Genomic DNA, 14,299 nt, shown 5'->3' with positions numbered 1-14,299 from the left:
CATGCTATGTGTTTACATCCATCGCTGCCATGTTTGTAATGACTTATCATGAGAACAAACGTATTCACGTGACTTTAATAACATTTATTACTTAATGGAAACACTGCAGTTGTGAAACTGTGTTTTTTCAACATTAACAGAATATCAACAAAGTTTTGYGCACATTTGCAATGGAAACACAGCTAGTGTCATTTATTCAGCCTTCAGAGGATGTTGTCCCTGAATTTGGACACAACCATTGAAACAAATGAGACAAATCCACACTTTCATTCACGCCAAGGGACAATTCAGGTTCACCATAAGTCTATGCATGCTTTTACTTAATTGGGAGGGTGACCGGAGTATCTGCAGAAAACCCACACCTGCAGGGGAGAGACGTGCAAACAAACATTTCTTTCAGGACATCAAATTGTAGTTGTTTCTAAAAGCAAACACATCTTAGCATGTCCTTTCACGATTCTTCTGTCCTGAATAAAACTGTGACCTGCAGGCGTGCTTCATAACAACAATAAGAAATCTGAACCCATCCTCTGGTTGCTTTAGCAGGGAAGCTCATAATGTGGCTGAGTCTTAATTCATGGGTTGCAGCCAGCGTGAGGCGCATTTGTTGGCTGCTTAGACCACCACCCCACACCGTAGGCTGTCCCAATTCGTAGGCGTCTACACATGCGGCCGACAAAACCACAAAATCGTCATCTGCATCAGAGTATCCACATCTACAGTATTCCAGAATTCACTGTGCTGTCAGCAGATTAAACTGCAAAACAAAGAGGGCAAAGTTTTCATTTTTTAATTTCACAGCAGAGTTTTTTTTAAAGGCAGAGTTTGGAAATTTATCACGGACCTAAGAATGTACATTAAACTTAGCTAAAGGAAGTTTTGTTGCAATGAGATGTTCAATAAAATGCAGCTACAAGAACTAATACTGGAGCTAAACTCAAATTATTAATGCTTTTTATGTATTTACTTGTAATGTTTTTCTGTTAAAACTGAATTTTATTAAGTTATACCTTAAAAAATCAACTGAAGTGATGTGATATAAAACGTATCACAATGGTAACGTGCTTACCTTTACTGAATCCACACTTCTCATTTTTCCTTTCAATCAAAGCAGCTTTTCTCTTGGTATTTGAGTCCACATGACATGTGGCAGACAGATGATGAAACTCAGTCCTTCAGTTGGTTTATATCAGATATCCCACTCAAACTGGCCCTGATTAACGCAAGCTGGAAACGCCTTCTTTAAGTAGAGGGATAGAAACAGTTTGTCATGACTTTTATTTGGGTTGCGTGCTGGTGGCAGAACAAGGAGTGGACCTACACGCTTATCTAATCAACATGGAAACATGGTTTGTGTACTAAAATTGCATCTTACAACTTTGTTGTGACAACTGAGTGAAGACTAAACTTTTATATTACTTTAAATTCTCTCCGCTTTCTGCTTTTGATCTCAGTTCAGCTGTTTAAAAGGAGTCCGAAAACCCGTAACTAAAAAAAAAAAAAANATTTTAGGTATCAGGGTTAATGGTTAATTTTAGGTACTAGGGTCTGGGACAGGATGTCTAAAGTGAATAAACGTAATTTCATGCTTTGGGACGGTAGTATTTGTGCATTTTCTACACTTTCAGAAATTACGACAACAGATTCCGCCCCATCCCGTCAAAATATGACGCAAGGGGGGTACCTGATGCKTCAAAATTGGACGCAAAGGGACCTTTGAAAAACGTCAATATGTGACGACTCGGGAGTGAGAATGGGTTGCACAGTCATGTTGACATCAGGGCAGGTTTAAAGACAAGGTTAGCACTGATTATCATGCTTACTGTTTAGCACTGATGCCAGACAAAAAGAAGGTCCCGGGTTCGGACCTGGCCTCTTTCTGTGTGGAGTTTGTATGTTCTTCTTGTGCTTGTGTGGCTTTTGTTCAGGTACTCCAGTTTCCACCCACAGACCAAAACATGCATGTTAGGTTATCTTCATGTCCAGGCCTCTCTTGCAAAAGAGATCTGTAATCTCAATGGGATTTTCCTGATTAAATAAAGTTAATAAAATAATGATTGACAGTATTTATATTAAACCTAAAATAAGCACAGAAAGAACAGAAATGGATGTGCTTTACCCAAATGACCACCTACATGTTCATACAACTTCAAAGATAAACTTTCAAGAAGGTTCAAATATGATGAAAATTTTCATCACTGAATATAAATGGTAAATGGACTGTACTTGTATAGCACCTTTCTACCCAACCAGGACACTCAAAGTGCTTCACACTACAATCTGTGTCCTCATTTATCCATTCACACAGCACTTTATTAGGTCTCTACAAAGCTAACATGTACAATCATCTATGGAGACTAATCAGTGCCAATCATCACACATCAGAGGCATTGGGGAGAAGTGTCGTGCTTATAGACACAACAACTGAGACAGCTGGACGGGGGATCGAACTGGCAACCTACTGGTTCCAGGACAACTCCCCACTCCTCCACAGCCGCCCCATAAAGCTAAAGCAACAAGCAAAATTAGTTTAAACAATTTTTTAAAAGATCCATAAGAAACAGTCTGTCAACCTTTCTAGCAAAAATATTGATAGTCTAAATCTTAACCAGATAAAACAACTAGTTTTTGCTTTCAACAACTATTCATCTGATAGAAAAAAAAAAAAACAACACATCAGCTTCAGTGCAAAACTCCACCCATTTTTTGACAAAAACAAAGGTTTATGAATTTTTGGTGAAAATACCCCACGTTGACTGATGAGGCATTAAATAATCATTAAACCATCAACATTTTATTTAAAAAAATAAACCATACAATTGTTTCAAGGTGAAAATCTTCAGAAGAACCATTTGATAGTTTACTAGCCATTTTTAGTCATGCATAATTATTTTTATAATTAATATGCTGCATCTTTCTGCATTGTAAAGGTCAGAGTGAAGGTAGTCATGGATATTTAACTGAGAAGTTGTTAGTGCAACAGATTTAAATTTCACATTCTGAACAGTGTCAGTAAACACTTGTCTTTTCTAACTTTCATCCAGTATATTTTTATTTTTGGCATCTATAACAATCCCATTTATCTTATCTTCTGTTCAACTGATTTTTATTTTTTATTTTTAGAAAATTTCTGTAAAGCCACAATGTTGAATGGATTCAAATTTCAAGACACCCCCAATGGCTGGTTTGCTTATTCGGAAGAAAAATGTCTCGTAGGAACCAGTGGAGGTAAGAAAATAATTATTAACATCTATGCAGCAGATGGATCATATTGTTCTAATGTTTCTGGAAACATCTCCACTCAGCTGGTAATTCTAAGGCTTCAACTAGATGTTTGCTCAGAAACGGATCACTGAGTTTTGAAACTCCACGAAAATTTAAGTGTGACCTGACGCTTGCAGACATCCAACAGAATGTGAGAAATACTGTAACTTTTAAAGAAAACAGAGTCAGGATGTGTTTTCTAAAGTTGAGACATTGGTTAACAGAACTGGACATTTTATTTTTGTTCTTTAGATCACCAGTGGAGCAGACTTAGAGACTCTGGCATCCAGTGCCCAGATCCTGACGTCCAAACCTGAAAACCTGCAATCTGAAAATGTTACAACAGCAGCTCAGATCGCCAACATGCTGCTGCTGTCTCCAAATGCCACAGAGGTACGATCAATCAGCAGCAGCAGGACAAGAGACTCTGAGTTTCTGTCAGGTTTTAGTTTGAAGAAATCTGAAAGTAAAAGAGTTTTGTTTCCTGTTTACAGGGTGTTAGGGTATCAGCGATCGCTACAGTCAGCCAGCTGCTTAACACCAATGTGAAGAGTGATACGACGAAAAACAACGCAACTCAGGAGTAAACAAACTAATCTTTACTCAATGAAATAATCACTAATGAAAAACAGCATATCTTGAGTTAAATGTCAGATTTATGATCTGATGTTGTCAAGAAGAACTTAAGTGATCACTGTAGCAGATCGGTAGGTCAAGTTTTAAAGAACCCAAAAACCAAAAAAAAAATACAATTATTCTGTAGGTTTTTAATATCTTTACATCTACAAGTGATTCAAACTGAACTATCCATCACTGACGGTGATGTTTGTTGTGTCCAGGCTGACACTGACGCTGGATACACTCTCGGTGAACCTCAGTTCCAGTTCCAACATCTCTCAGGTGGTTCAGCCAAACCTGGTGGTCCAGTCAGCTCAGGTCCAGGCTGCAGACTCTCAGGGAGTTCAGTTCACCTCCATCCAAGGTGAGTGGGAAGCGACATCATAAAAATCTACCAAACAATCAATTTCATTGAAGTTAAACTTGTAATAATTCTTTATGCTGCATTTAGGGGCTTCTGGCAGTTTTGTGGCTAACAGAATTCAGCTGAACACCAACGTGTCAAAGGTTACCGTGGAAAATGGTTTCATAGCTGATGCTCTGGTTTATGTTCAGTTCCCACCTGGTAATTTTTCTACAGCATAAACTAACGTTATAAACTCAGATATTTACAGTTTAGTTTTAGTTTCTGATTTTCAGTTATTAGTAACAAGTAACAACAACTAACAAGAATCTGTTCCTGTGGTGTCTGGATAAGGTGTCCGAGGTCATCAGAAGTCCTCAAACATTTCTTTGGGCTTCGTCCTCTACCAGAATGACCGGTTCTTCCCATCAATGCTGTACAAGAAGCAGCGGGCTACCATCAGGGTCTTGTCGGCCAGTGTCGGGGGTCAAGACCGCAGCGTGGTGCCGCAGCGTGTGGAGATGCTGTTCAGACCAAGAGTAAGAAAACCAAGGATACAATGCGCCATTAGGGTTGGGCAAAATCTTAATGTGTGCAATTAATTGTCAGAAATACTGTCACCTAATAATATTTGCCACTTTGAGATTACTGTAATTAGTGCTGCGTGATGACGTATTTGTGGTGTGCAACACACTCATAATCAGTGAGCAATGTGAATCCAATGGCGAGAGGTGGGGAGGAGCAGCTAACACTAACCCTAACATTGCAAACTTGTTTAAAACCCTGCCCAGAGTATGAGTAAAGTCAGAAAATGCTGACCGAGGCCACATTGGTGTTCTCAATCCGTCCCTTATGAGCAGCAAAGTAACTACTGCTGCAGTGTTGCAGGGTGGGCCATCACATTCTGTCCATCCATTTGTCCGTCCGTTTTCTGCCACTTATCTGAGATCGAGTCACGGGGGCAGCAGCCTAAGCAGAGAGACCCAGACTTCCCTCTCCCCAGCCACTTGGGCCAGCTCCTCTGGGGGAAACCCAAGGCGTTCCCAGGCCAGCAGAGAAACATACAGTAGTCCCTCCAGCGTGTCCTGGGTCTTCCTCTGGGCCTCCTCCAGTGGGACGTGCCTGGAACACCTCAGCAGGGAGGCGTCCAGGAGGCATCCTAACCAGATGCCTGAGCCACCTCAACAGGCTCCTCTCGACATGGAGGAGCAGTGGCTCTACTCTGAGTTCTTCCCGAATGACTGAGCTTCACACCCTATCTCTAAGGGAGAGCCTTGACACCCTGCGGAGGAAACTCATTTCGGCCGCTTGTATCCGCAATCTCGTTCTTCGGTCACTACCCAAAGCTTGTGACCATAGATGAGGGTAGGAACGTAGACCGACCGGTAAACCGAGAGCTTCGCCTTCTGGCTCAGCTCCCACTTCACCACAACAGACCGGTACAGCGCCCGCATTACTGCAGATGCAGCACCAATTTGCCTGTTGATCTCCCGCTCCATTTTTCCCTCTTTCGTGAACAAGACCCTGAGATACTTAAACTCTTCCACTTGGGGCAGGACCTCCTCCCCGACCTAGAGAAGGCACCCTACCGGTTTCCGGCTCAAGACCATGGTCTCGGATTTGGAGGCACTGGTCCTCATCCCGGCTGCTTCACACTCGGCTGCAAACCGCTCCAGTTAGAGCTGGAGATCACGATCTGATGAAGCCAATAGGACCACATCATCTGCAAAAAGCAGAGATGTGATCCTAAGGTCACCAAAACAGATCCCCTCTACACCTTGGCTGCACCTAAAAATTCCATAGAAGTTCATAAAAGTTGCGAAGAGAATTGGTGCCATTGCATATTGCAATATTAAAATTACTAGTTTAACAAAAAAACAAAGAACTTAGTTTATAAGTATAGTTTTAGAACAAAGGATAAATATTTTAGAGTCTAAAATATGCAAGTGCAACTTTTATTTATTAATTGTTTAGCAAGTTGTTAGGAGAGAAACAGAAAGGGTGACAACGATTTCTGTCTACACTACACTTTTACCAGCCGGTTTGGATGTTATCACTCCATTAAATGGACGTTATTAGTGGTTATCAGACCCACAGAATGGCTTCAGACTGTATCGACAGTGCCCTCTAGTGGGTTACCAGTGTCATATATGTTGGAATGCAACAATCTGCTACCACCGGAGTCCGGTCTACTTTATCGTAGCCCAAAAATTAACCTAGTGGCTTTATGCCTCATATTAACCAGACTGCATAAAAAAACCTTAGTGGTTTAATGCCTCATATTAACCAGATTGCATTAAAAAAAAACCTTAGTGGCTTTATGCCTCATATTAACCAGCTGACAGTCTGAAGCCATTCTATGGGAAGTAGAACCCGCTAGGCGGCACAGTCGGGACAGTCTGAAGCCCTTCTATGGGACTGATAACGGCTAATAACGTCCATTTAATGGATGATAACATCTGAAGCAGGTGCTTTTACCAAGTTGTGGCAGATCAGTTATTGACCAACATTTATTCACGCTTTTTAATCAGACTCATATTTACCGAAGTGTGAGTGATCGTATGACATGCATGGAATTCTTATCTCAGACCAAAATACTCAAAGATGAGGAACCAGCTTTGTCCTTTATGGTAATTTACTACAAAAATATAGCAAGAATCTATTTCATTGAATCAATTCAATTCAAATTTAAAAATACTTTATTGAGGAAAAAGAGAACAGTCAGTTATATTTATACTGATGTGAAAATAATGACAGTTCAGAAATTATCTTCAGATCACAGTATGTTATACACAGTTGAAACAGAAATATATTTAAGAAGGAAAATCATGTTAATGATTATTTTCCTTTTTTATAATAATGAATCACAAAGGATTTAAACAGATTGTCATGTCAGCATTATTTGCAGCAAAATAGAATTTGTCTTTAAGAAAGCTTTTTCAAAACAAAGTTTAGTTAGTTAGGAGACATGACTGGTGGTGGTCAAAATGGTGAAAGATAATAGATAATTTAGGTGTGTTCATTTACCTTAATACGTGTTCATAACCAGTTGGATGTTTGAATGTGAAAGAGTTATACAACCACCAAGAGTGCTGGGCTGGAATGCACGTTTAATGAGGGTCTCTGCTCTCTCCATGCATCTGCCGCAAAAACTGGAAATTGTGTTACTTATTATACTTTCTTTAGAATTTGACCCCACCTACCAAGTTTGACATCATTGAAGGGGGTAACTCTATCCTGCAGGGTCAAATTCTCTTGACATAATTCCTGTTTTGGCTAGTGTTTCTTTACATTCAGTCATTATATGTTGAATATATGTTCAGGCATGCAGCTATGTCTAGCAAGTACCTTTCGATCTGAGCAGCCATTTTGGCAGCCACTCAGACCAGTCCGTACATAAAATCATCAGTTTAATCACCAACATATTTACACAATATTTTATAAAGCTGTCATCATGTTTCACCTAAGAAAAGACTATAAAATGTTTAGTGCCTTTAAAAGTCAGTGGTAAATACCCAAATGAATTTCTTCAAGGTCATTTCAGGTAATATTTTGGCAATTGTAACATGAACGACCATTCACTCTCTCGCTCTCACCAAGGAAAAATTTAGTTACCAGTTAGTCATGCCTTTTTTTGGGGGGGCGGGGGGTGCGGACTGGAGTACCCAGAGAAAACCCATGCATGCATGGACAGAACATGCAAACTCTACCCAGCAAGGTCCTGTAATGGGATTTGATCGGGTGACCTTCTTGCAAAGAGGCAACAGCTCTACTAACTGAGTCACCGTGCTGCCATTAACTGTCATATTTATAATTATTGGCTAAATGTCACAATAAATCATGATTAATTTTGTTTTTGCCAACATTGCTAAACCCTAAAAGCCATAAGAAGTTCAGATTCAGATGATCAATTTGTTTTAAGACAGCAAAACACAAAATGAACATGAAACTATAGAAGCTTGCTTCCTTCATTAACGAACAAAGATTCTTTAGGTTTCATGATGATTTATCAGGACCTCTTTGAGACTTTAATGTAATCATTATGATATATAATTGTTTCTTAGAGAATCTTTTTTTCCTTCACAGTTATGGAAATATCTTTGAGATGAATAAAAATATTTCTCTTGAACATAAATTTCATCAGGTACATCAAACAGAAGCCAAAAACTTTCCAAGTAAAGTGCTTATTGTTTTTCCAGTTTCCAAATAGTACATTTCTGCACGACTTCTCCTGTGTTTTCTGGGACTACACTCTGATGGACTGGAGTACCTCAGGCTGCTCCAAAGGAAATGCTTCAGATGGAGTTCTGAGATGTTTCTGCAACCACACCACCAATTTTGCTGCTCTCTGGGTGAATCTCACAGAACTGGAACATGACATATGTTTCGCCTTTATGTTGATGATGATGTTGGAGCCATTGTTTTTAGTCCTACAGGGAGGATTATGAGTATGCAGAAGCCCTGGGTGTGCTCTCCATTGTGGGACTTTCTGTTTCTATCCTGGCTTTGGTTATAACCATCGTCCACCACATTAAAGAGAAGTAAGATCCTGTTAGTAAAAAGTTCAATTTTTGTACTCTTTGTTGTGAAAATTGCTTTAAAAACTGAGTGTTTGAACTTTGCATTCAGTTTTTGTCAGAAGTCTCGAGAGCGACAAACCAACCTGAACTCCAAGATGTCTCTGCTTTGTATCTACACCAGCCTGCTGGCCTTCATCCTCACCTTTCTCTCTGGAGTCCAGAACTCCAGCCGTCAGAGCAACAATGGGGTAGAACCCAGCACAAAGAACACAATCCCAGACTCTGATCAACATGTAGAACCAGATCAGGGCTCATGCACGGCAGTGGCTGCTTTGCTGCACTACTTCCTGCTGGCCACCTTCTTGTGGAACAGCGTTTATGGCACCCAGCTGGTCCTGCTGGTCCGATCGATGCGCCGCAGTCTGCCATCGCACTGGACTCCTCTGAGTGTGGGAATCGGATGGGGTATGAAATTAAGATGAATTTGTGTCCTGAGACATTAGAACCAAAGAACAGAACGTAACGGAAACCATTCAGCTGTACAATGGCTGAAAAAAACCCCACAAGCTAAAAATAATACTGTGTTTGACCATTTTAGTTTAAAGAAAGAAGACGAAATTTAAAAAAAAATGTATTTTCAAGACAAAAGTATTTTTATGTTAGATATTTTCTAAATAAAATAACAACAAATATTTTGAGGAAACAGTAGTTTCTAAAACTTAAATGGTCATATTTACTTACTGTTTTCTGCCAGGAGTCCCGGCTGTCTTCATGGCGATCACACTGGGAGTGACCTACAGGGTGGACAATCCCCTTAGATACAGACAGGAAGAATTGTAGGTTTACTGCTAAGACTGGTTCTGGTTTTGTTCCTGTTCCAATCAGTTATAATCACTTGTTGGCCTTCTTCAGTCCATTCTTCAGAAGGTCCAGAATCTGATCAGTTGATCTGTTCTTCCTCCTTCAGCTGCTGGCTTGCTGCTCTGGATCACAACAAAGATTTCAGCTTTGGGAAACCAATGTTCTGGGCTTTCCTTCTGCCTATGGGCCTGATTCTGATCTACAACATCATTCTGCTAATTCTGACCTCTCTGACCACCTGCAGGGTTGATCCCAAGCTGACAAGGTAACAAACTGTCATCTTATTAGTTTACAGCACAGCTACACTCTCAGGAGGTAAAGCAGAAGAGAAACTATCTCGGTTTAATGTATGCCTCAACTTTATTTTTCCAAAACTCCACTCACAGATGAGTCCTCAGCTCATTACATTAAAAACATTTTTACAAACAAAGGAGATGTTTAAATGAATTGGAAAATAATATATAATAGGTGACATAAGTAAAAAAAAAACATAGTTCTGAAATATCAAACTGTTGACATTAAGAAATATTTAAAATTTTAGATGGTAACTGACCTTTTTTAAACAGTTTCAAGATCTAAAAAAAATTCACATTTCTACAAAAATTAATTATAAATTATTTGAAACCTGACAGTATCAATATATTTTCCTGAAAAAAAAAAACTATTGTAAAGTCATTACACATTTGGTTTTATGGATTAAGGATTTTTTAACAGATAGACCCCAACATTTTAAAGCCAGTGGTTTTAAATCAGGCAGTATTGTTTTGAATACTGGGTCCCACGAGGCCTAGTCTATTTTCTATTTACACCAATGAAATGACGTGTAACAATAATGGACTGACACTCTTTCAGTATGCAGACGATGGCCTGTTTGACTGATGAACACTCACTAACTACACACAGATAATTGTGAACACCATGAACATCTATTTGGAGATAGCTCATTGGAATGTGATGTTTCTAAAAGGACATGGGTCGTCATGTATCTGCAACCCCACACCCCCTCTCTGGGTCACTGAAGATGGAGGAGCAGGTGGTGGAAGAGGTCAATGCATTTAAAGGCGACCTATTATGAGGGCCCTAGAAAAAGTTAGGATCCATCTGTGGGCTATAATTTAATTCACAAAATGAATCTCAGATAACGAAATTTCACCTTTTCATTTCTGCCTGCTTTAGCTCTCTTCAGAACTGCTGTATGCATAATTTGCTATGGAAACCCCCTCCCAACATTTTGTTTACGTTAACTCCGTCCCCCAACATGGTAGAAGTTTCCAAAGTACTCCATGATGAAATTATTTACACAAACTACAACTTTCTTTGACAGTATTGCTAGAACATGCCATCAACAATAAAAATAAAATGAATCCAGACATTCTCAAAGTCGAACAGCCGAGTACTTTGTCATGTGACCATGTTGTAGACGGAGGCTGACATATTGATTTGGGGGAAATAGGACGAGTTCCCCTATGTGAAAAATAGGAAAAATGGTGAAAAGTTGCTGTAGGACTGCACTTCTCATGTAAAAAAAACCATTCAGAGATGTTTTTTTTCTAACTGCAAGAGTGAGGGGAGAGAAATAAGACACATGTTGTCATTCTGCCTCTGCAGACCTCCGTGCTTCTCCTTGTTTAAAAAGAATTGCCTCAATGTTTTGATTTAAAACACACTAAAACTGGCTAAAATGAAGAGTAAACACTCAAAACTACACACTGACTATAACATCCAAACGAGTTAAAAGCCACAGATCTAATTAATAAGGTCCCGCTCTCACTGGCTCTTCATTGCTGCCAATCTCCATTCAAATTTCACCTCTTTTTATTTTTTTCTTCCTGTAGATTTTTTACTGCTTGTCAGATAACTTTGAGCCTCAGTCAAAAAGGAGTTCTGGGGATTTATATTTTTTCGGTTTAAGAGAAAGATGAGACTGATGATGGACAGCGGTATTTTTTTCCATGAGATTACCATGTTTCCTGCTCCCTTCAGCTGCAACACGCTTACTTATTTTTTCAGAAAAAAATCTATACCCGCTTCTTCCTTTCAGGGTCACGGGGGTCACAGTGTGAGAGGTGGGGTACACCCTGGACAGGTCACTTTTTTTTTCAGAAAAAAAGCAAGACATGCCATTTATCGTAACTCTAGTTTTCTTCTCTTGACCTATCGACACAATTGAAAAACTGCTGTATAGTTTGAAGTCTCACAATGAGTTTTCCCCCATTAAAAAATGGAGGTTGAAATCACGTGACTGAATGACATCACGCCGACTTCCAGAGTCTCTGTTCTCAATGGCTACTGTAAAAACAGCAGAACAAACTTTCGTCCTGTGAAAAAGTGGGCGGAGCTCCACCTTAGGTTGCCAGGTGAGGAGCTGGGTTCTGGTTTAGGTGTGACTGGGATTTTGACGTCACAATAAGGTGGGAACTAAAACGTTTCCAGATACCTAAAATTACTTGTAATCAATGCTAAATAATGGCTACATTTTATTTATTTATTTTTAATTTATTTTTTTTTTTTTTTGGTGTTTGGACTGCTTCTGGTAGCAGCACAGACCCAGAAGTAAGTTTAAAAACATGAAAGAAGTTAAATTTGCATAATAGGTGCCCTTAAAGTACTTGGATTGACTGTCCTCACAACATGTAGACGAGGTATACAAATAAGCACAAGCACATGATTTTCCTGCCCTTATCCATCCATTATCTATACCCGCTTCTTCCTTTCAGGGTCACGGGGGTCACAGTGTGAGAGGTGGGGTACACCCTGGACAGGTCACAAGTCCATCACAGGACAACACATAGAGATAGACAACCGTTCACTCTCTCACTCACACCTAGGGACAATTTAGAGCTACCAGTTAACCTAACAGTCATGTGTTTGGTCTGTGGGAGGAAGCTGGAGTGCCCGGAGAGAACATGCTAACTCTACCCAGAAAGCTCCCTCTACTGTGATTTGAACCGGTGACCTTCTTGTTGAAAGGCATCAGCTCTACCAACTGTATTGGTCACTCATCGAGTCAGTCCTTACATCTTGTCATGGTACAAATTTTTTTATATAGAAAAGAACAAGACAAAAAAACTCACCAGAATCATTAAACTACCTCTGTTCCACCACACAATGCATCTTACTAAAATGCATAGTCATGCAGTACAAAGGAGAACAAGCGAGGATGTTTCATACCCTTTTACTGATCATTTGACCTTCTATCTTCAGGTAACCATTTTAGAGTACTCCTGGACAAGAAAAAACTTAAAAGAAATTTTTATTCCCACTGCAATCAACCTCTTAAATCAAGGAAAATAGTTGCAGATTTGCAGATTGTTATGGTTTTATGAGTAGGCAGGTGTTTAGTTATTTTATGATTATGTAAGAGGCTGGTGTTTTGTGTGTGAATTGTTTCATTATGTGGTTTAATGTTTCCTCCTGCAGCACAAACCGCTCGTCTCTGACCAAGAAGTTCCTTGTGAGTTTTTCTCTGGCCATCCTGTTGGGTTTGTCCTGGACTCTTGGGTACTTCGTCCTTGTCACATCAGGACAAGCCCACCTGGTCTTCAGCATCCTGTTCTGTGTCTGTACCACCACACAGGTACGATTAACTCCACCCATTTTACCTGGGCTTCACTGACATGTCATTTTACTCTGAAAGAGGAAAACAACCTTAGCAACTACCGAAAAAAGTTCAGGTTTTATGTAGCTGGAACACAAAGCATTACAACTAGAAACGTGTTTACTATAGTTTCCTTATTGGTTTTGGAGGATTAGTAGTTTCTGTTTCAAGGCCTGAAGCATTCAGAAGAAATTTTAGCAAACATTTATTCTGAGATTCTGAGGTCTCTAAAATCAAATCAAATTTATACAAACTTTTTCAAACAATGAGACAATTGGAAGAAAAATGCCACATCAGAATTTCTCTCTTTTATGTTTCTGTTTCAGGGATTCCAGATCTTTATCCTCTTCACGGCCAGAACTCGAAGCTTCAGAACTGCTGTGTTGACCTCAGTCCAGTACGTCTCCTCAGTCAGCACCCCGCTAAACTCTGCCAAGTACTATCTGTGGAAGAACTGGAATTCAAGCAGAACCTCTGAGACCTACAAAGACATCCTAAACCGAGAGACCAGCATGTAGAACCAGGACCAGGAATGAGAAACCAATCCGATTCCTGATGAGAACATAATCAGGATGAAACAAACTACGTCATCCAAGGACTTTAAATCTAAAAGTTTCTGAACAACATGGATCTGAAAATTATCAAATAACTCTTCTTTCAGTTTTTTATCCATCCATCCATCCATCCATCCATCCATCCATCCATCCATCCATCCATCCATCCATCCATCCATCCATCCATCCATCCATGTATTTTCTTCTGCTTATCGGGTCACAAAGGCAGCAGTCAGAGAGACCCAGACTTCTCTCTCCCCAGCCACTTGGGCCTGCTCCTCTTAGTGGATCCAAAGGTGTTCCCAGGCTGGCTGAGAAGCATAGTCGCTCCAGCGTGTCCTGTAGCCGAGGATTATACCACCAAGGTCCACACCTTCAACCACTGCCCATCACACACTGCACCTGACCCCTGAGCCCAGGGGGATCCACGTTTCCTCTTCGGGCTTTCGCCCTCCGCAGGTGAAAGCCCAGCCACAAGGCACTCGCCACTATGCCCCACCTCCAGGCCTGGCTCCAAGGTGGGGCCCTGGTGACCCGTGTC

At 40.2% G+C, this 14,299-nt stretch overlaps 1 protein-coding gene across 1 annotated transcript in view; it reads left to right on the top strand.

The window, feature by feature from the left end:
• The window catches only part of adgrg7.1 (adhesion G protein-coupled receptor G7, tandem duplicate 1), a 15,784-nt gene extending 1,878 nt beyond the window's left edge, over nucleotides 1–13,906 (top strand). Inside the window, exons 2-15 of the mRNA XM_014020726.1 lie at nucleotides 3,124–3,228; nucleotides 3,306–3,415; nucleotides 3,517–3,657; nucleotides 3,759–3,847; nucleotides 4,104–4,246; nucleotides 4,334–4,447; nucleotides 4,580–4,764; nucleotides 8,425–8,577; nucleotides 8,654–8,766; nucleotides 8,855–9,210; nucleotides 9,500–9,581; nucleotides 9,713–9,871; nucleotides 13,027–13,183; nucleotides 13,531–13,906. Coding sequence (XP_013876180.1) covers nucleotides 3,124–3,228; nucleotides 3,306–3,415; nucleotides 3,517–3,657; nucleotides 3,759–3,847; nucleotides 4,104–4,246; nucleotides 4,334–4,447; nucleotides 4,580–4,764; nucleotides 8,425–8,577; nucleotides 8,654–8,766; nucleotides 8,855–9,210; nucleotides 9,500–9,581; nucleotides 9,713–9,871; nucleotides 13,027–13,183; nucleotides 13,531–13,722 — 2,099 coding nt within the window. The 3' untranslated portion in view covers nucleotides 13,723–13,906. The remainder of the gene's footprint in view (nucleotides 1–3,123; nucleotides 3,229–3,305; nucleotides 3,416–3,516; nucleotides 3,658–3,758; nucleotides 3,848–4,103; nucleotides 4,247–4,333; nucleotides 4,448–4,579; nucleotides 4,765–8,424; nucleotides 8,578–8,653; nucleotides 8,767–8,854; nucleotides 9,211–9,499; nucleotides 9,582–9,712; nucleotides 9,872–13,026; nucleotides 13,184–13,530) is intronic.
• Nucleotides 13,907–14,299: the final 393 nt, after the last annotated feature.

This window comes from Austrofundulus limnaeus, unplaced genomic scaffold, assembly GCF_001266775.1.
Source record: "Austrofundulus limnaeus strain Quisiro unplaced genomic scaffold, Austrofundulus_limnaeus-1.0 Scaffold264, whole genome shotgun sequence".
NCBI classification, from domain to species: domain Eukaryota; kingdom Metazoa; phylum Chordata; class Actinopteri; order Cyprinodontiformes; family Rivulidae; genus Austrofundulus; species Austrofundulus limnaeus.
The sequence above is the reverse complement of the archived record's forward strand: the minus strand, read 5'-3'. Positions and strand labels throughout refer to the sequence as shown.